This window comes from Protomyctophum bolini (genome assembly GCF_963924005.1).
Source record: "Protomyctophum bolini genome assembly, chromosome: 11".
Classification (NCBI taxonomy): domain Eukaryota; kingdom Metazoa; phylum Chordata; class Actinopteri; order Myctophiformes; family Myctophidae; genus Protomyctophum; species Protomyctophum bolini.
The window spans coordinates 39,354,704-39,375,309 of NC_137872.1; the positions used below are offsets into that span (position 1 = coordinate 39,354,704).

General features: G+C 42.2%; 1 protein-coding gene across 1 annotated transcript; it reads right to left on the reverse strand.

Moving 5' to 3' along the window:
- Positions 1-3,528: 3,528 nt before the first annotated feature.
- noxo1a (NADPH oxidase organizer 1a) lies at positions 3,529-16,890 on the reverse strand. The gene is made up of 8 exons (XM_080776282.1): positions 16,768-16,890; positions 15,852-15,932; positions 15,668-15,740; positions 13,847-14,033; positions 12,913-13,115; positions 10,730-10,861; positions 9,828-9,945; positions 3,529-5,142 (listed from the first exon to the last, which is right to left on the reverse strand). The coding sequence occupies exons 1-8, from the start codon at positions 16,837-16,839 to the stop codon at positions 3,852-3,854; spliced, it is 2,157 nt and encodes a 718-aa protein (XP_080632408.1). The 5' UTR covers positions 16,840-16,890; the 3' UTR covers positions 3,529-3,851.
- Between the last annotated feature and the right edge of the window lie 3,716 nt (positions 16,891-20,606).

A 20,606-nucleotide genomic window follows, 5' to 3' on the forward strand; every position in this document is an offset into this window, starting at 1 on the left:
GTGGCGCTACCCGTTCAAAACATATCCAAAGTAAGGGTAGTGGGTCACACACCAACACTGCAGTTCAAAATATGTGACCAGATTTGACTAAGAGACTGCCATCACGCAAATTACAGCTTTTCACTGTGACAGAGCAGCCTCTGTCAGACTAATATATGCTGTTCTACAATACATGTGTCATTCTAAAGGTTTTATTACAGACAAAACAGCCGATCCACAATCCCACTTGGTAACATTCACCAGAGGAGAAAACCTTTTTTTATTTTTATGAGTTAATAGCACGGGCAGACTCGTCGCATACTAGAGCGTGTCTGAAATAAGTGTCAGAGCTGAAATCGACATAATATGAAATAAATGCCCAAACATGTACAGTAGCTATAGGTGTAATGTTGGAGACCACAGAAGTGAACCTTTCAAGTCTGTTTTCTGCAAGACATTACCCTATAAGCCATATCTCCAAAACTGGTGGGACAAACTGAACAACCAATATGTCAATTTGAAGCTATAATTCCCTGCTTTCATATGACATGAAAAAACGAAATTCAAAAAAAAATCCAATGGCAGTCCCTCAGTCAAATTTAGTCACATATGTATTGCATTTTTGAACAGGGACAAATGTTTCGGCTACACTGATGAAGGCTGGATAGCGTAAACGTTTGTCCCTGTTCAAAAATGCAATAAATATTTTTGAACTGAAGTGTGCGACCCACTATACCGTTTCATCAACCTAAAAAGTGTTTCTTACAAAACATTTAAAAAAACAAGTCACATTATTTGTTTATTATTCTATAATGCATGGGTTTTCAACAGGTGGTCTGTGGACCACTGGTGGTCCGTGGAGGTATTGCATGTGGTCCCTGACCATTCATTTAGTAATGTAGGATTTGTTGATTTGTTTTAAATGTTCTTTCCACTAGTTGAGAAATCGTGAACTGAATTAAGTCATTTACTGACAGGTTGGAGTTCAAGAAATTCAACAGATAAAGGGAGTTAGAATCTCAAGAAGGGGGAAGTGCACCGGATTGTCTGGTTGAGTCATTATTATTAGGACATTTCACCAGTAGTAGTCAACGGTTGAGAAACGGTGGGAGTGGAATGGGATGCATAGCAAGTGTTAACTTACAAAAGCACTAATCTTAGCCCGTATCCCCAGCCAACACAACAGTGGTCCCCAGGTTGATTCTGAAGTCAGGGTGGTGGTCCCTGTTTCACCATCTGTTGAAAAACCCCTGCTATAATGTATCATGAAATATAAATGGTCGGCTACAGTGAGTGCTCTAAAAAAACAATTGTGCAATGACCGTGTGATTTTATTATTTTTTTCTAGTGTCTTTCTACTTGGAATGTTGAAGGTATCATCCCAGTGCCCAGCCCTTTCCATTACAGTAAGTGCTCTGCGGCTGCCGTGCCCCGAATTGCAATATGACAAAAGGATGCTCATTGTTGTATACTGGTCGGTTTCGTTTGTGTTAAGTCATGGATGCTCACCGAGGGTTTCAGTACCTGCTGGCTCCCCGCCAGAACTAGTTAACCCATTTAGGCCTGACCTCGAAATTTAAAAAGATCCTTCTAAATCCTCCATATTTTCACGATTTTTCAAAAAATAGCAGACCTATACAAGCTCATAGCACGCCACTCGGTGGCGGGCTATATTTTTCAATAGCTAAATTATAACATAATGTTTAAAACGGCAAAAGGGGTGGACGATGGAGGACAAGAAGATGTGCATTTCATTTAACCCATTTTGGCCTGACGTCGAAATTTAGAAAAAAAATCTTCTAAATCCTGAAAGTTTTCTGAAAAACCTCACGTTTCTGTATCAGTGGTGCTCATGTCCATATTCCAAGGACCACCAAAAATGATGTGTATATCTGAAAGTATGTTGTTCCAGGGACAAAGACAGTTAAAATGTTCACTCTGTAATAATATACACTGACATAGAAACATGAGGCTTTTTCAGATAACTGTCAGCATTTAGAAGGCATTTGTAGAATCGTCCTCGGGTCTAAATGGATTAAAATGATTTAACTCTTGAGAGCAAGACCCCGGTCAATGACGTATACAGTATAATTGTACAGTATAAGTGGTTCTGTCACAGCGAGGTATCAAACACAGATTATATATACAGGAAAATGACGAGCCGACAGAAATGTCATGTTGATTGTTTCAATACTTTTATTAAGTCAAAAATAATTTCAATAGCACAGAGGTACAGTGAAACGCTGTAGGCCAAAAGGATAACACAAAGACGTTCCTGGGGAATTGTTTCCATTGTGGTTCTGCAAAAAAAACACAATCGTGGAAAAACCAAACTCTCCAATTGTATTGCAGCGCATGAGCGTTATACAATATATATTGCTTTATATATACACTATATTGCTTTTTAAGTGAGTCATGAGGCCTCTTTTCTTTTCATCTTTATAGTTTTATATAGTTTCACTATATTAGTCATTCAATGTCTTAATTGTTATTAGGATGAAAGTCACCAAGAGAGACTTTGAGATGGAACATTAATTCATGCAATGTTAATAACATGATACACATTTAAGAAGAAAGGAGAAAAAAAAGCATTTTTTTAACTGTTTGATAGTCAACGCAGATTTACTCTTTTCAAACACTTCCACTATGGAAATACATTTATAATTCAAGATACGGTGGGAAATAATTTACATAATATCCGAACCTTTTTAATGACAATCGTCTTGTTCATAATTCATGCGGTCATTAGACATAAGTCTACATACAGTAAATTGATTAAAAATTAAAAAAAAAACCTTTTAAAGCCATCTACTTCTACTGTATACACGTTTTACGCCGCGGTCAATCAAATGCAAAATGCATTTAACTTTTTCAGTAAAAGCACACACAACAGAACTCGTCCACCAACTGTATGGCAGTGAACGCAGGTCATCCTAATATCAATAAAACATTCATAACTTATACAGTAAACAATGTGACGGCCAAGCAATTGGTGTCTTTGCTCAGGGGCACTTTGACACGTTGCTGGCCTGGAATGGTTCTTAACCATTCAGCTATATGAGTCGTTAAGATTGTGACATTATCAAACTATGTATAATCGAAACATGATATCAGACAGTCTACGTCAGGGTTGGGCAACTGGTGGGCCACATGCGCGCCCCCCCCCACCTTCACTTAATGTGGCCCTCAGGTTAATATCAGAAATTATAATATTGGTTTCAGCTGTTTACAATTCCACAACATGCAAACATGACCCGCTTGAATTACTTCAGTCTAAATGTAGTAGCTCAATGCTCAACACAAGTATAATTAAAGGCATTTGAAATTACATAAAAAATGTTAATTCTCAGGATTCCAATTCAAAAGTAGCAAATAAATTAATTTAGCAAAATAAATCGAATTTAGCAAAAAATAGCCGATCTACAAGCACAAAACGCGTCGCAGCGCAACGCGTTTTGAGCTTGTAGATCGGCTATTTCTCCTGCGACAGTATATATATATATATATATATATATATATATATACTGTATATATATATATATATATATATATATATATGGTCCTATAGGGAGTGAGTGTGGAAATATAGTGGCCCTCTCCATCGTCAAAGTTTCCCACCCCTGGGTCTACGTTTACCAAAAGGAAATGCATGAATTGAATGCTGTCCCGTCTGACCAGAAGCAGGGATCCAAACATCCCCGCCACCGTCTAGACAGAGAGGAGGGGAGGAGGGGATATCGGAAGCTTAAAGGCACGGATCTCCCCTCAACAAATCGAACCCAGACTCCACTGCCAATGTCAATCAACAGTATTCCGCTTCAGCGGTCGTTTCAGAGAGCCGCATCTCGAGGTGCTTTAAGTTAAAAAAAGCCTCATCGGCTGGCGCCCTGCGCCCTGGGCGACTGGGCCCTGGCGACGAGGTTCTTGCGGGTGACCGTGGAGCAGCGGGCCAGGATCTCCCCGGCCTTGGGCCTGGGCGGCACGCAGGGGGAGGTGGGCCTCTTGTAGAGGCTGGGGTCCGAGGTGGCGGGCATCATGGCCGCCGCCCCCATGCTGGGACTCAGGTAGTTGCTGCTCGACTGTCTCCCCGTCGCCGGAGGCGGGGGGGAACCGAGGGTGTTGTCAGCGGTCAGGTTGAAGCTGGAGCCGGCGGACGAGGAGCTGAGGCCGTCGATGCTGAACTCGCTGCTGTCGCTGCCGAAGCTGTCCTCGCTGTCCACCTGGGTCTGGCCGGTCCAGCCGCCGCCGCCGCCGGCCGTCTCGGTCTCGTCCTCCACCGTGATGACGGGAGTGCCGGCGGTGGGACTGGCGTATAGCCGCCTGTTGTTGTTGGCCCTGCTCACCACGGGAGTGCTGGCGCCCGCGGGCAGCGTGTCGTCACCGTCCATCTGACCGGCCAAAAACACGAACTGGAGCTGTTGTTGTTGAGCGTCGTTGACCACGACGACGGGCGTCGAGTGTGACCTTTGCTTCTCCGCCGCCGCGGGCAGCTGTAGTTTGTTGGCCTTGGAGGAGGACCGGACGGTACGGGGCGACGGCGGCGGCGTCCGCGCGTGCTTCTCCTCCTCCTCCTCCTCCTCCTCGACCTCCTCCGGCGACTGGCTGTCGTCCCGCTGGACCGGCGTGGGGGAGACCCTGCGCGTTCGCCGGGCGGCCACGGGCGACGGCGAGACGCTGCGACTGCGCGCCTGCGGCGATAGGACGTCCAGCGTGTGGTGGTGGTGGCCGTGGCCGCCGCGGGGGGGCACGGCGCTGTGACTGCGAGTGGATACGGCGTCCAGCGTGTGGTGGTGGCCGTGGCCGCCGCGGGGGGGGACGGCGCTGTGACTGCGAGTGGACTCGACGTCCAGCGTGTGGTGGTGGCCGCCGCGGGGGGGCATGGCGCTGTGACTGCGAGTGGACACGACGTCCAGCGTGTGGTGGTGGCCGTGGCCGCGGGGGGGGACGGCGCTGTGGCTGCGAGTGGACACGGTTTCCTGCAGCGAGTGGCTGTGTTGCACCGTGGGGGCGACTCGGGGAGACGGAGCCACCTCCAGCGAGTGGCTGTGCTGGAACTCAGGAGTGGGAGACGTTACTCTGCTGCTGCCGGTTGCCAGGCGGTTACAGGGGTCGGCGTACGGCTGCAGGAAGAGAGCGGGGACGTAGCCTCCCTTCCCCTTGTGCCTGTCGTGGACAGAAGAAGAAGAAGAAGAAGAAGTGAGGGTCAGATCGAGCTCTGGGTGATTGAGATTTGGTTAACCCCTTTTGACCTGGGAACGATTCTACAAATGACATGTTTCTCTGTCAGTGGTTCTCAAACTATTTCATGTCAAGGAACCCCCAGAATGATACGTAATTGGCCGCCGACCTCCATCTGAAAATATGTTGTTACGGGGACCTCCTCCCCCAGAAGCATAAGATTTGAGTTAAAAATGTTCACTCTGAAAGAATATTCAAAGATTTGTGCCGCATTTTCAATTTTTTTCAAGAGATAGCAGACCTATACAAGCTCGTAGCGCGGCACTCGGTGCCGCTCTATGAGCTTGTAGATCTGCTATTTTTCAATAGCTAAAGTATAACATAATGCTTAACACACCAAAAGGAGTTCCCGCCCAGACTGGGTTAACCCCTTCAACCCTGGCGTCCCTATTCTTCTGGCCCTGGGCCTATCATGTACCCCTGAATGCAGCCCGCAGATCGGGGCGGGGCTTCTCCTAGGAGGAGTGGGCGGGGTTATGGAGGAGGAGTGGGTGGGGTTTTGAGAGGAGTGGGTGGGGTTACACCCAGCCCCTTGAGTGAAGGGTACAATACTTATTCATTATCAATGTTTATAAGTTAAATACCGAAATTAAACTAAAAATAATTATGTATAAATTAGCCTATATTTTATTTAAGACATAGTAAAAATCGCTAATCAAAAAATCATAGGCTACTACTGATTAAAAGTCTTAGTAATAATGAATGTTTATAGTTTAATATAATATAATAATACCGAAATTCTTTATAGGCCTAAATGGTAAATGGTGCATTTATATAGTGCCTTTATCTAAATAAATCTAAATCTATCTAATCTAAATCCTGATATAAAAAGCTTGTTTCATGGTAGGCCTACAATGTCTTATAACAATAGAATCAGCATGATATAATGGAAAATTCCATACAGATTATGACATCAATAGTCCAATAATAATAATACTAATACTACTACTACTACTACTACTACTAATAATAATAATAAAGTTGTGCAATTGCTATAGTCTGGCAACCAGAATATTGCCCACTCACAATATGTTGCGTATTGAGATAAACACACACACACACACACACACACACACACACACACACACACACACACACACACACACACACACACACACACACACACACACACACACAAGCTGTGCCTATTGTAGAGCAGCTGTATATCAAGGTGAGTTACTGTACCAGTGACAGTGTCTGTTTACTATGACAAATGAAACACTATAGTCTGTCTGTATACACTATGTACACTAATGTTTTTAATGCGACTGTACATTTTTTTATTGTGTTGTGTTATGAATACAAGGGACCTCAGACATCTTGGCACCTTTTTTGGGATGACTGGATCCTTGATGAGTACCTTCTAATTCTAATCTTCAATATGATTTAATTTATAGCACTCTGAGAGTCCCTGTGAGTGACAAGTGCAATACAAATAAAATATGAACAACAAATTACCTCTTATAGTGACTTATGTACTCACTGTATAATGGATTTTAATGCATTTTAAGAGTGACTATAAAGCATTATAAAATGATTGCAATGTCTTACAACTATGATATTTAACATAGATAGAAACTGTCATTACACAATGTTTTGTGTTATGAGTGCGTATAGAACTGTGTTATATGCATTTCATGATGCATTTATACTTGGCCTTATACTGATTTATAACACATTGTTGTCGTGGATGGCTAGATGGCAACCACAAGGTTCCCAGTTCAAACCCGGGCTAGAGTTAGTGTCGAAGTGTCCTTGAGCAAGACACTGAAACGTTAGTGCCTTGCAGTTTAATTCCTCATGTGTAAATGGGTGAATGTAATGCACAATCTATGTAAAGAGCCTTGGATAAAGGCGTTCTATAATTGTACATCCAGCCAATGTGTTATAAATCATTATAAGGCCAAGTATAAATGCATCATGAAATGCATATAACACAGTTCTATACGCACTCATAACACAAAACATTGTGTAATGACAGTTTCTATCTATGTTAAATATCATAGTTGTAAGACATTGCAATCATTTTATAATGCTTTATAGTCACTCTTAAAATGCATTAAAATCCATTATACAGTGAGTACATAAGTCACTATAAGAGGTAATTTGTTGTTCATATTTTATTTGTATTGCACTTGTCACTCACAGGGACTCTCAGAGTGCTATAAATTAAATCATATTGAAGATTAGAATTAGAAGGTACTCATCAAGGATCCAGTCATCCCAAAAAAGGTGCCAAGATGTCTGAGGTCCCTTGTATTCATAACACAACACAATAAAAAAATGTACAGTCGCATTAAAAACATTAGTGTACATAGTGTATACAGACAGACTAAAGTGTTTCATTTGTCATAGTAAACAGACACTGGCACTGGTACAGTAACTCACCTTGATATACAGCTGCTCTACAATAGGCACAGCTTGTGTGTGTGTGTGTGTGTGTGTGTGTGTGTGTGTGTGTGTGTGTGTGTGTGTGTGCGTGTGTGTGTGCGTGTGCGTGTGCGTGTGCGTGTGCGTGTGCGCGTGCGCGCGCGTGCGTGTTTATCTCAATACGCAACATATTGTGAGTGGGCAATAATCTGGTTGCCAGACTATAGCAATTGCACAACTTTATTATTATTAGTAGTAGTAGTAGTAGTAGTAGTATTAGTATTATTATTATTGGACTATTGATGTCATCTGTATGGAATTTTCCATTATTACGTTATATCATGCTGATTCCATTGTTATAAGACATTGTAGGCCTACCATGAAACAAGCTTTTTATATCAGGATTTAGATTAGATAGATTTAGATTTATTTAGATAAAGGCACTATATAAATGCACCATTTACCATTTAGGCCTATAAAGAATTTCGGTATTGTTATATTATATTAAACTATAAACATTAATTATTACTAAGAATTTTAATCAGTAGTAGCCTATGATTTTTTGATTAGCGATTTTTACTATGTCTTAAATAAAATATAGGCTAATTTATACATAATTATTTTTAGTTTAATTTCGGTATTTAACTTATAAACATTGATAATGTAATAAGTATTGTACCCTTCACTCAAGGGGCTGGGTGTAACCATAGGGGGTGACCCCACCCACTCCTCTCAAAACCCCACCCACTCCTCCTCCATAACCCCGCCCACTCCTCCTAGGAGAAGCCCCGCCCCGATCTGCGGGCTGCAATCAGGGGCTTCTCGGGCCTATAGCTGTCAAAGGAAATAGCAGATCTGTAGATCTGGTATATTTGGCATAGAGATTGTGTGTACAAGGAATAGGGAGCCAGTATACCGGTAGACTGAATCAAAAATGTATTTTTCCGGGGATAACACCGGCAGAGTTGCTTTGGAGCAGCGGTATTATTAGAAATGACTATTAGAAATATATTATTTTGTTCTAAATATCCACAGGGTGACAAACTGGACATACTTGTAGCTACTAATCTATGTTGTGTTGCGGAAAACCTCCATAGACATTCCAAACCGAGAGAAAATATACCCGTTTGTTCACAAGCATTCAAACATTCTTTATCTGGTCTTTACACCCCTGGGGGGGGGGCTATAGGGTTGTGGGAAGGAGGATGACCGAGTTAAGCATGTCACACCTGGCCTGAGTCGAACTAGAACTGGACTCAGAGCTGGGTGTGGCTTGATCAAGTCCATGATGCACAACAGGTGCGCAGCCACACCCAGCTCTGAGTCCAGTTCTAGTTTGACTCAGGCCAGGTGTGACATGCTTAACTCGGTCATCCTCCTTCCCCACAAGGGTCAACTGTGGTTTAATGCACCACTGGCATGTGTCTGCGGCGCCTACCATCACTATTTTGATGGTTAATCCGTCTTGGCAATCTTTGACAATAAAGCAAACGCATTTTGCAACAGAACAAAACAAAAAATAACTCTGGCTTTCTCCAAGAATCCAGTCGTGGCTATAATAATCTACAGCTAGAATCTGCAGCTTGCTTCACAGGATTGTGAAGTCAACAGAGCAGAACATCCATTGTATTCATTCAGTACAATGGAGTGGATGTCCTCATGTGTTGCAATGTCTGTTTCCGCATGTTTTCTGTCTGTTAGCTAAGGAATTGTATCTTCTTTTTTTTTTTTCAAAGGCAAGGATGCCTTAATTAATAGTTGTTCAATGTCCATGACAGGCACACAAAGAAAACGCTCAGTCATCGAGCTTGTAGAGCTGCTATTTTTGATACTTTCGCGTGATGCTCTGGTATGATCAGGTATAGGGAATTGATTTACAAGAAAACACAAAAAGTTAAAATATGGGCATAGGTTTCTGCATGAACATGAGAAATAATTCAACATGGTTTTTAGCAGTGGTCTGCAGAACCAATTCCTGCCCTGATGAAGACTCCTGTGTGAGTTGAAACATGTTTTTTATACTTTTCTAAATAGAGTACCTTGATTTTTAATCTACCCTCTCCTCATTTTTTTTAAACTTTTTCGAGTGCTCGGGCAGCACACCTAAACCTAACCTTAACCCATGTCTAACCAATGACTAGTCTAAACTCAGTATATGCACCCCGGTACCACGTGCAATGACCAATGCAACCAAATAACAGTATATACAGTATAAATAACGTATATATATATATATATACCTGATGAGCCACCAGCCGTTGTCAGACTTCTGCAGCACCTCCACTCGCGTGCCGATCTCCACCGACAGCTCGTCTCCCTTGGTGGCCTTGTAGGTCCTGACAGCGATGTACTCCACACCTAGAGGACACACACACACACACGTATGTGATATCATGCACTGTATGACATCACAGAGTACAGCAGCCACTTGTAGGCCTTCATACTCTCACATTTTGAGAGAGAGAGAGGCAGAGTTTGACTTTAAAGGTATGGTTAAGTGATCGTTCCGGGTTTTTGTGGTTATAATGCTCAATTATAATTCTGACGGTAATTATTGCTTCAGTATATAGCAGCTGGGTCTCCCTGTCTCTCCAGTTCTGAATGAACAGGAAATACATGTTCAGGTGGGTTGCCAATCTCAGTCAATCAGGAGAGAGAGAGAGAGAGAGAGTACTCAAATTCCATGAGCTTTTTATTCCCGTTACAATTTTGTCTGATCCATTTCCTTTGTGTCATCACTTCCAATTGCACTCTCTCTGTGTGAGTTCTCTCATCTGATTGGATAAAAGAGCCGGAGAGACATGGAGACACCTGGCTGTTACTGAACAAACACTATATACTCATTGAGTACTATCGCTTCACAATATAGAGCAGCTATTTATAAACACTTAACAAAATATCCTTGCAGACTCGTGTGTTTTTCAGTGTTTTTTGCACTAACTCTAACGGCGGGGCTCCACCGGGCGCGTTTGCGTCTCCGTCGTGTGTGCGTCAAAAAACGAACCGGGGGCAATTTTAATGCAGTCACGCAACGCAACGCGGGCAGTGGAGCCGCCCTTCATTGATTAAAAAGGGGACATTCCCTGACGGTGACACGACGCACCTGGTGGAGCCCCCGGTGTAAGCGCTGACAGGGACTTACCTCCCCCGTGAGGACCGTCCACGTTGTCGTCTTCCTCATTATCATCATCCTCGTCATCCTCGACGACCTTCTCCAGGTAGGGAGCGGGGAACCAGGCCATGTTCTTGCTTTCGTTCTCCACCAGCCACCAACCTGGAAAACATAAACCATAGACATGACGAGGTGAGATTAGAACTCATGGGTCACCATTATTGACATCCCGCCACACTAATAGCCGGCGCAACCTTCTGCGGACAATCCTTTGTCCGCCTTCTACCTACCAAACCACACCGTTTGCACACATCTCACCATGCACAACACCAACAGCATGCCTGTCCAGACATCAACCACTACTTAGCATCCATGCAACTGTCATATTTACAGTACAATAACCATTTATATGAAAGAACACATTCTTGCGCAAGACCACCAGCCTACGTCGAAATCGTCATCGCTTTGCCGAGTTACGCCAACTCTGTTCACTTCATGGGGTCAGTCCAATGGCGCATATAGTCTACGGCCTTCACACCCTGTGTGTGTGTGTGTGTGTGTGTGTGTGTGTGTGTGTGTGTGTGTGTGTGTGTGTGTGTGCGCGCGTGTGTGCGCGCAGTACACATACTATTTACCCAGGGTGTGCGTGTGTCTATGATGGCCAGCCACACACACACACCACCTCTCATCGCCACAAAACATCGGATGCCAAGTTCTTCCGCGCATTATTTATTTCCCAGTCCCACCACGGATTCAAAGTAACCAGTGACTGTGTGTGCGTGTGTGTGTGTGTGTGTGTGTGTGTGTGTGAGTGTGACTGTGTGTGTGTATGTGTGACTGTGTGACTGTGTGACTGTGTGTGCACGCGCAACAACACATAATAATAATTAATAACCCATCCGTTTCTACACAATACTAAGTTTACAAACACAGCTGAAACATGAAGTGGAGTCTGTCAACTCCCGCAATTTCCTTCTTCCCATATTGCGCTGCAACGTAACTCTAGGATGAGCTAACCAAAGGGCGGCAAAATTCTAGTTTCTATAATTGTGATTTATGATTTCATTGCGTTTCTGTTGTTGGATATTGGATAGAAATTAATTACTTGTGTGTTTGGCTTCGTAAACAAAAGGTGGACGGATATGGCAGATATGACAAATAACTATTTAGTAACTTTGTACTGCCCAAAAAATAATAACGTTGAGAAAATAGCCGATCTATATAAGCTCAAAACGTGTTCTGCTTGTAGATTAGGCAATCGTGTAATAATGGTGACAGGCCTACAGTTGGTGAGATGACTAGACATCTTTCAGCCACCGATATAACTGGTTGTGATGACTTGAATAGAGTCAAATGGAAAGAGGGCCCTCTGACAGAAACAAGGAAACAAGTCAAATGACAAAAGGGAGTTATTGTCACCAGAAGAGGTTGATATCAGATAAGCGGGGGCAGGAGATGATATCAATTGAGAATGATATCCAGGGTATTAGTCTCACGATCTCCGCCTGCTGACGAATCTCATCTGGGTTCGATAATGAATAGGCAGAATCAATTCTGATATTTAAAATGCAATTAACTGAACCGATGTGCTTCGTATCGGGACGGCATCGGGATTGGCTTTGGAAGCAGTGGGCGTAGGTTTATGAGCAGCCACGTTCTCCGCTGGCTGTTCTGTGACCCCGTCTGTCTGTTGATGGGTGTAATGTAATATCGTACCTGCCAGTGTTGTTTTTGGCAGCAAATTTCTATTTTAGTTTTAGTCATAGTCTCTTGAATAGTTTTCACTTAGTTTTAGTCACATTTTTAGTCACCTGGAATGTTCTAGTGTTTAGTCTAGTTTTAAATGTCATACGATTTTAGTCGACTAAATCTACAGTTGATTTAGTCGACTAAAATGTGTTTTGACAGGCCTTGATGTCGTTGTAATGACATATTTTACACTTTGGTGCTGAAAATAGCAGATATACAATCTTTTGTATACAAGATTGTATATCTGCTCTTTTCAGCATGCAACCCAGCATAAAACTGGATCTCTTGTCCACTAGTCCCTTCCTAACATTTTAGTCTAGTTTTTATTTGTTGACGAAATTGTTTAGTTTTAGTCATCATAGATTCGTTTTTATTTCGTTTTTATTTCGTTTTAGTCAGTGAAAAAAAGGTAGGCGACGAACATTTTCCGTCTTAGTTTTAGTCGACGAAAACAACACCCATACCTCCTTGGTCCTTGATGAGCACCTCCAGCTTCTCGTCCAGGGCCACCTTGAAGGCTCTGTTCTTGGTGTCCTTGGTGTCGAAGGGCGCCACGCAGCGGTACGTCCCCGTCACGAAGGGCTGCGAGATGTTGGCGGCCTGGTTGAAGTGGTTACGGCCGCCGCCACCGCCTCCGTCCAGCTGGTCCGACGGCACGATCATGGTGCTGTCGAAGACCATGAGAGAGCCATAAGTAAGTAGACTGTACGCTGCGTGCGTGCGTGTGTGCGTGCATGCGTGCGTGCGTGCCAACATATAGATAAATATGGATAAAGGGTTTCAAATGATTGTGAAGTACCTGGAAACCCCTTAGTTGTATTGTGACCCTACAGCTGTGCCGTTTGTAAATACGCTAGAGACCCTACAAGTGTGCTGTATATGTTTGTGGAACAAGCTTCTAATTGTCTTTTCTGCCTTGATCTCCTTATACCCCCCCCCCCCCCGCCCCCCACCCTCTCTCTTCTTCTATATGCATAAAAACTAATTTCACCCACTTTTTTTTACTTTTTACTTTTTTTACTAGGTTTGACGCCCTGAAAAGGGCTCCTGGGGCCACTGATTTTGTTACATTTAGGTTAAAAAGAAGATAAAAAGCACGGTTTTATTTTATTGTTGTATTATTGTTGCTAAAGTTCAATGGATAGTTCAAAGACTGATCTTAAATCAGAATTTGCTACTAAAAGTAAGACTAAAATACTTTTAGTCTCACTAGAATTACGAAAATTACCAGGTTAGATTTCTGGTTTAGGTTTAGGTTTATTCTAAGTGGGGAACAAAGAACCTTTTTTGTGGGGTGGTGGGGGAACATAGAACCTGGGGAACCCGATTTGAGAGCCACTATAGCCTGGCCCTGAAGTATAGGTTTATTTCCCCGATCGGTGCATGCAGGCTTCATACCAGTTCTTGATGAAGTCCTGCTGCAGGTCCTGGTCCTTGGGGTGGAAGAACTGCGTGAGTTCAGAGTTCTGGGTGACCTGCGGGTCGCAGCACAGCAGGTCGTTGCAGTACTTCTCCAGGAACGTGCAGCGCTGGATGGACCGGCTCGGATGGCCTTTCTTCTTCACGGTCCTCTTCATCTTCACGTCTGTTGGGGAGGGGGGGGGGGGGGAGAAAGACACGCGAGACCATGCAGGGAGACGTGCATAGAGTGTTAGAGAGGGCAGGGACTGAAATCCACGTTAAAATCCCCTTTTGACAAAAAATAGCAAAAATAGCTGATCTACAAGCTCGTAGATCAGAGCTTGTAGATCAGCTATTTTCGGGGCCGCAACCCATGCAGCGCTTTTTAGCTATAGTGGAGATGCGGTGTGTAACGACATGGATTTCTAAACGCGAAATTTGTGGCGTTTTGCATTTCTTTCACCATGTAGTAAATAAATGCTGCATTTTGTGGTCTGGAAAGGGCAGTTGTTTTCCAGACGGGTATAAAGGGGCAGGGGCTGAATGATGCCCCCCTTTGATGTCTATGTGTGCTGCACGTCCCTGCACGAGACATCGACCAATCAATCAATCAGTCAGTCAATCAATCAATCAATCAATGTACATCTATAATGTCTGTTGTAACGACAAGCGAGACATCAGTCAATCAGTCAATCAATCAATCAATCAGTGCGCTTCATCATATATAGGAAATAAGGAAGACTGAAAAGAGCAAGACAAAAAGCAATGCTAAAAATGTGGATCTTGAGATTTACAATAACAGGCATTTTAGCAGACGTTCTTATTCCAGAGCGACTTGCCGTATAAAGCAACACACGGTAATGGTAACACCTGTCATCAGACTGTAACAGTAGAATATCAAAACGAAGAACAACCTGTAGCCTACTAAATAACCAGAGAGTCTGAATAACACGTTTTTCAGCCTTTGCATATAAGCAAAAGAAGGTTGTCGAGGCTATACGCAAGTGCTATAGGCTATAAGGTGAAGTCTGAAGAGGTCAGTCTTCAGACTTTTTGTCTTTTATCAGACACTTAAGATCATCCAACCGGCAACCGCATGCAAGCAAGCTGTTCTATATCCTTAACCCATTTTGGGGCGGGAACCCCTTCTGGTGTTTTAAGCATTATGCTTTTGCAAAATAGCAGATCTACAAGCTCATAGTGCGGCACGAGTGCCGCACTACGAGCTTGTAGATCTGCTATTTTTTTAAATCGTGAAAATGTGGCGTAAATCTTTGAATATATTCTTTCAGAGTGAACGTTTTTAACTCAAATCTTTGCTTCTGGGGGGAAATATGGAATATATGGAATATGGAATATTAAATATGGATATGTTATTGTTCGGGGGGGGGGGGGTCCCTGGAACAATAACATATTTCCAGATGGGGTCTGCGGCCAAATACAGTTAATTCTTTTTTTTTAAAGATTCGTCCTCAGGTCTAAATGTGTTTTAATTGGAAGAGCTCAGAGAGACAGAGACAAGGTGCCAAGGATCCAAGCATATTCAGCTAGGCAGGTGCATTTCCATTGTTATTTAAAAAATAAAAAAAAGATCTTAATTAACATCAATTCTAAAACTTACAGAAGAGACAACCAATGCAGGGGGCATACATTTAACTTGGCCCAATATTTATACAAATTGCTACAAAAACCTATGATATAGGCAATATCCATGGTCGAACTTTATTCATTTTAGTTGTGTTACTAAATAACTTTGTTTACTCGCAATCAGCTTATTTGAAACGGAACAGGAGATAGAAATATATATCACAAACAAACCTCGAAATTTGGGGATGGTTCTGTCCGATTTCTTCAGTGGACTGGAAGGTGGAAAGATTTTCTTCATCCGTTTCTGCAATGAAATATATTTATTAGCTTATTGCTACGTGACTGTATGAATACAATACAATATAATTGAAACAACGTGCATGCATGCACCTGCTACTTTGTGCGAGCGACTTACGTGGATTGCCATGAATTCGTCGACGCCTCGGTAAACTGTAATCTCGTTCTGATCCGACCAAAGCACCTGCGTCATGTACAGCTGCGAATGGAAATGTTGAGATTTGAATTACAATTAAAGTGGTTGCACACTTGACGCGTTTTTCGGAAAACCGATGGAGAAACACCGCTATAAAAGCGGCGTTAAAAAGTTGCATCTCGAGACCACAGTCCACAAATAAGCTATTCCAATAAATATTCCAATAATAATAATTTGTTATGTTGCATGTTAAGACTAGTGATTTTAGTGTTAAATAACTATATTCTGATAGCCTATACACAATGGACTATGGAGTGTTTGTTCAGTAACAGGAATGTCTCTATACAGCACTTTATTTAAACAGAAGAAGAAAGAAATAAACATTTTCAGGATACCAATTAGGCCTCAATCAGGATAGAGAACTCAACGTAGGCTATATCTGCTGTATGAGCAGACATACAATTGGAACTGGAATTGCCCATAAGGCTACTATAAAAATGAAGCTATATGATATTAATTGTATGGAGAGATGGGGAGACTTCCCTGGGTCCTGTTACGGAACACAAACACTCTGAGTCTATAATTAATGATTAATTATAGTTATACTATATATATCACAATAGTGCTTTAACCCTTTAACAAACACAAAAGGGGGAAACAAGAGGGGAAATAGGATGAGACGGGAAAAGAAAACTTTTTGTTTTAACGCACAAAAAATATCACTTTTTTATCGATTTTGACATTTGCAGATATAGACCTATATAGCCTGCAGTAGGCTATAAAAGGCAACTTGTCACTTGACTTGATCAAATACATTATAGGCTAAACCAGGCTAACGAGGCTATATATGCCTACTTTAATATAAGACTAGAATATCTACTAAAATATCTCTACTTACTTTGGTCTTTTCGTGAAGCAGAACTCCAGAGATCCGGACACTGATGGGATACCTCGGCCCTATATCCGTCATCCTATATATATTCTGCTAAAAAATAAATAAGCGAAGGATTCCAAGTGGCAGACTGTATGCGTGCTTAGCAGAGAGAACAAATTCCAACTCCAGACAGAGACAGACAATAGATCGAGTAGGCTAGGCTATACAGTATATAGGACAGTGACTCTCTGCAGTTACGCAGCCTCCGTGAAACTGCAGTCCGTCTGCATATGTGAAGTGATGCTCGACAAAACAGGTGCTTTTGTAGGCTGTGCTTCTGCATGCAGGTGGGGGCGGGGCGGGCCACGTATATGCCACGTCCAGAATGTGCCTGCGGGGATTGACACATTTTGGGAATTCCACAGTTCCATCATCCGCAATAAAAGGACCTGCAGCCTCTTTAATGACTGTTATATTGAGGCAGCGGTGGCCGAACGGTTTGCGGAGCGGTCTTGATATCGGAAGGTCGCTAGTTCGTATCCCCGGACCGGCACGTTAAAATTACCACCGCTGAAGTGCCCTTGAGCAAGGCATTGAACCCCTACCATGAAATGTTCTATGAGCAGGGCCTGGCTGTAAACGAGGTCTTAAGCTCTTAGTCCAACCCTGGGTAAACAATAACATATAGTACCTTTCCTTTCCTTTACCTGGTTCTCAAACGTTTTCATGTCAAGGACACAAAATTGAATGCGTAATTTAATTGGCCGCGGACACCCATGCCTATATATATGAATAATTTCCTAGAGAGAGCCCAATTTCACCATGCGTTTATATAGGCTATAAGCCAATTTGACATCATATTTGAAATGTGTTTCTCTTGTTTCTTATTTACTTTCTCTATTCTTGTGGCTTTTTTTTAGCTGCAAAATGTTGGGAGCATACATATAAATTACAAATAATGTCAACAATTTACAGTATAGGCCTACACCTGTAAACTTATATGATATGACAATACATTTGAAGTTGGAGAAGGTATTGTTTTCTAGAGAAAAACATAAAACAATTTAGACTAATGAATCTCAATAACCAGATGACACTTATATGGCCGAGGTGACTATAGATCATATAACAGCTTTCTGGACTCGCATAAGATACACATTACCAAATTGTTTTATGACGTGGTTATTAGCGTATATCAGTTTCAGGTAGTCTGCTTCCTTGTGTAAACTAAACAGAAAACCAACCAAGCAGTATATCCTTATGGTTTTACCTCCCAGAATATGTTAATGTTTTATTTTAATACAAGATGGTCACATATACAGGTTATTTTATTCTGCAATCAATGTTTCAAACCTCATACAAATTACGATTTCCACATTTGAATATAGGCTATACAACAGTATTGATCTCACTGGTCAAAGTTTGTTCTTTGGATTGCATGCACAGGTTTGAACTTGATGCATATTATGCTGTATTGACATTCCTTGCCAGTATAGCCCAGTATAGGGACTGAAATGTGTTCTGCATGTCTTTTAGTCCTTGCAGTGTTTGAACGCTATAACAATCTCCATTCTCTATAATGTGTCATTAACATATACTGTAGCACTAACCCTCTTCTTACTGGGAATTACAACATCACTGCATGGGGAGAGTCTTCTCCCTTCTTGCTCCCAAACTGTGCATGGATAAAACTCCCCTTATCCCTAAACTTATTTGCCATTTTTTTACTATTTTAAAACATTAAACATAAAATAGTACAAATAGCCGTTCTACAAGCTAACAACGTGTCGATGTAATAGATTGGCTATAGTTGAACTATAAAATAGTAAAAAATGGCAAATAAGTTTATGGATAAGGGGTAAGGGGTGGCACAAGATGGAGCCCGGCCCATCTCAGTTAGAACTGCAGACTCATTCCCAATGTCCTGCAGCCATCATTTGAAGACTCACCTCTTCTAGCCGAATGTGAACTAAAATAAAAGCCTAGTGTACCGAGGCTATATACACCTCTTCAGGCTCCACTTTACTTGATCTATAGGTATGAGAACCATGCAGTCTTATTTAAAGGTTGTAATTCAGATAGCATGTTATTTAGACAGATGCCATGGGTGGCAGGTTCATTTGTTGGCCTGCATGGCATCCTATAGTTTAATTTATTTTTTTATATAAAGGTATAGGTCTAGGTCTATAATGCTTCTACATTATTGAGGCACTACTGTCTCTCTATGCATTCGATGTGTATCATGTGTTTACCTTATACTTACTGTAAGTCTCTCTGCATATACTCCTGTGCATGATTGGTTTAAATTTGAATACTACAAGCCACCTTGAGGTAAACACATCAAATGCGTATAGAGTCAGTAGTGCCTCAATAATGTAGGAGCATATAGACCTATATGATAGTAACCACAAGGTTGCCAGTTCAAACCCGGGCTCCCCCAGAGTTAGTGTTGAAGTGTCCTTGAGCAAGACACTGAACCCCCTAATTGCGCCTGATGTGCTGGTTGGTGCCTTGCATGCATGGTTTCCGCTGCCATGTATGAATGTGTGTGTGAATGGGTGAATGTAATGCACAATCTATATGTAAAGCGCCATGGCGCTATACATTTTACCATTTACAAGCAGTGGTGATTTATAGTCTGATTCAGTGTGCTTCTGCTTGGGGCAGGTTAGAGTATAGGCTATGGTTCCCAAACTTTTTACATGTCAAGGACCCCCAAATTGTTTTTAACATCATGGCGGCCTCCTATGTTCGCGGCCCACCGGGAATATGCCCGGTACGTCCTATGGCCAGTCCAGCCCTGGTACCCACAGAGTAAAGAAAGACAAACAGAGAAAAATACAAGATGACAGAATATTAGCAGAGAGGTATATAAAAACAATGCAGACAAACAGAAACAAGCTATAACAAAAAAACACAGAAAGGCAGAGTGGTAAAAGAGGAGTGAGAATGAAAGAGATAGTTTTTAAGGGGTTAGAATAAGTGCAAAAAGGACAGAGTGTGTATCTCTATACCTGTGTGTGTATGCAGAGTCAGCTGTCTCTGACCGTGATATAGGCCTACCCAGTCTGCGACCGTGAAATAGGCCTACCCAGCCTGCCTCACTGCTTCCCTCCAGGAAACGTCATAACAATGGTCCCAGTGTACTCTAACTGCATGTGGGGATTAATTCCAATGTGTTGATAGAATCCTGAGAAATGAAGTGCTTCTCTGCATTCTCAGGTTACACATTTTTGGTGTGATACGTACAGAATGACAGTCAGCAGGAGGTCGAATAACGGACATTTAATCCAAGTAAATTATTTTTTTAAATCTCCATGCGGTTGTACTTGCTTTAAACTTTTAACCAAAGACTGCATCAGTATAAATGCAAACTTTGGGTGATTTATTTGATTAAAAAAAAGCAGTCTCTTTATTTATTTAGTATTTTGTATCATGTATCCCTTTGATGAAAGGGATACATGTATATGCATGTACATGTATTATGTATGTACATGTATTAAGAAAGTACATCCTTTCAAAGTACATGCAGGAAACATTATGATGTATGATGTACACATTCTTCCCAGTGCAAGTCAGAGCACAAGTCTATTTTTGGCAGGGAGTGAAAAAAATGTATATGGGCTCTGTATACAGTATGGGCATTGTGTACATATACTCATTACTCATAGACCTGTTTGATCATAATGTAACAGCGTCACACAAGAGGGAATTAAAAGGAACTGGTTGGAATAACGTGTTCCTTCCACGCGCTACGTCCAACCAGGGAAACTCCCCCCTGTCAGGTGTAAAAGGAGCAACTCAGGCATGAAGGAAGCATGAGTTCAACAACGTTGCTCTCCCCTTGTCCCCCAATGACCCCA

Coding starts and splice junctions, on each gene's coding strand:
- noxo1a (XM_080776282.1), bottom strand. CDS start 16,839: ATGACGGATATAGGGCCGAGGTATCCCATCAGTGTCCGGATCTCTGGA. Junction 15,933..16,767: donor TGCTTCACGAAAAGACCAAA/GTAAGTAGAGAT, acceptor TTCCATTCGCAG/CTGTACATGACGCAGGTGCT. Junction 15,741..15,851: donor ACGAATTCATGGCAATCCAC/GTAAGTCGCTCG, acceptor ATTTCATTGCAG/AAACGGATGAAGAAAATCTT.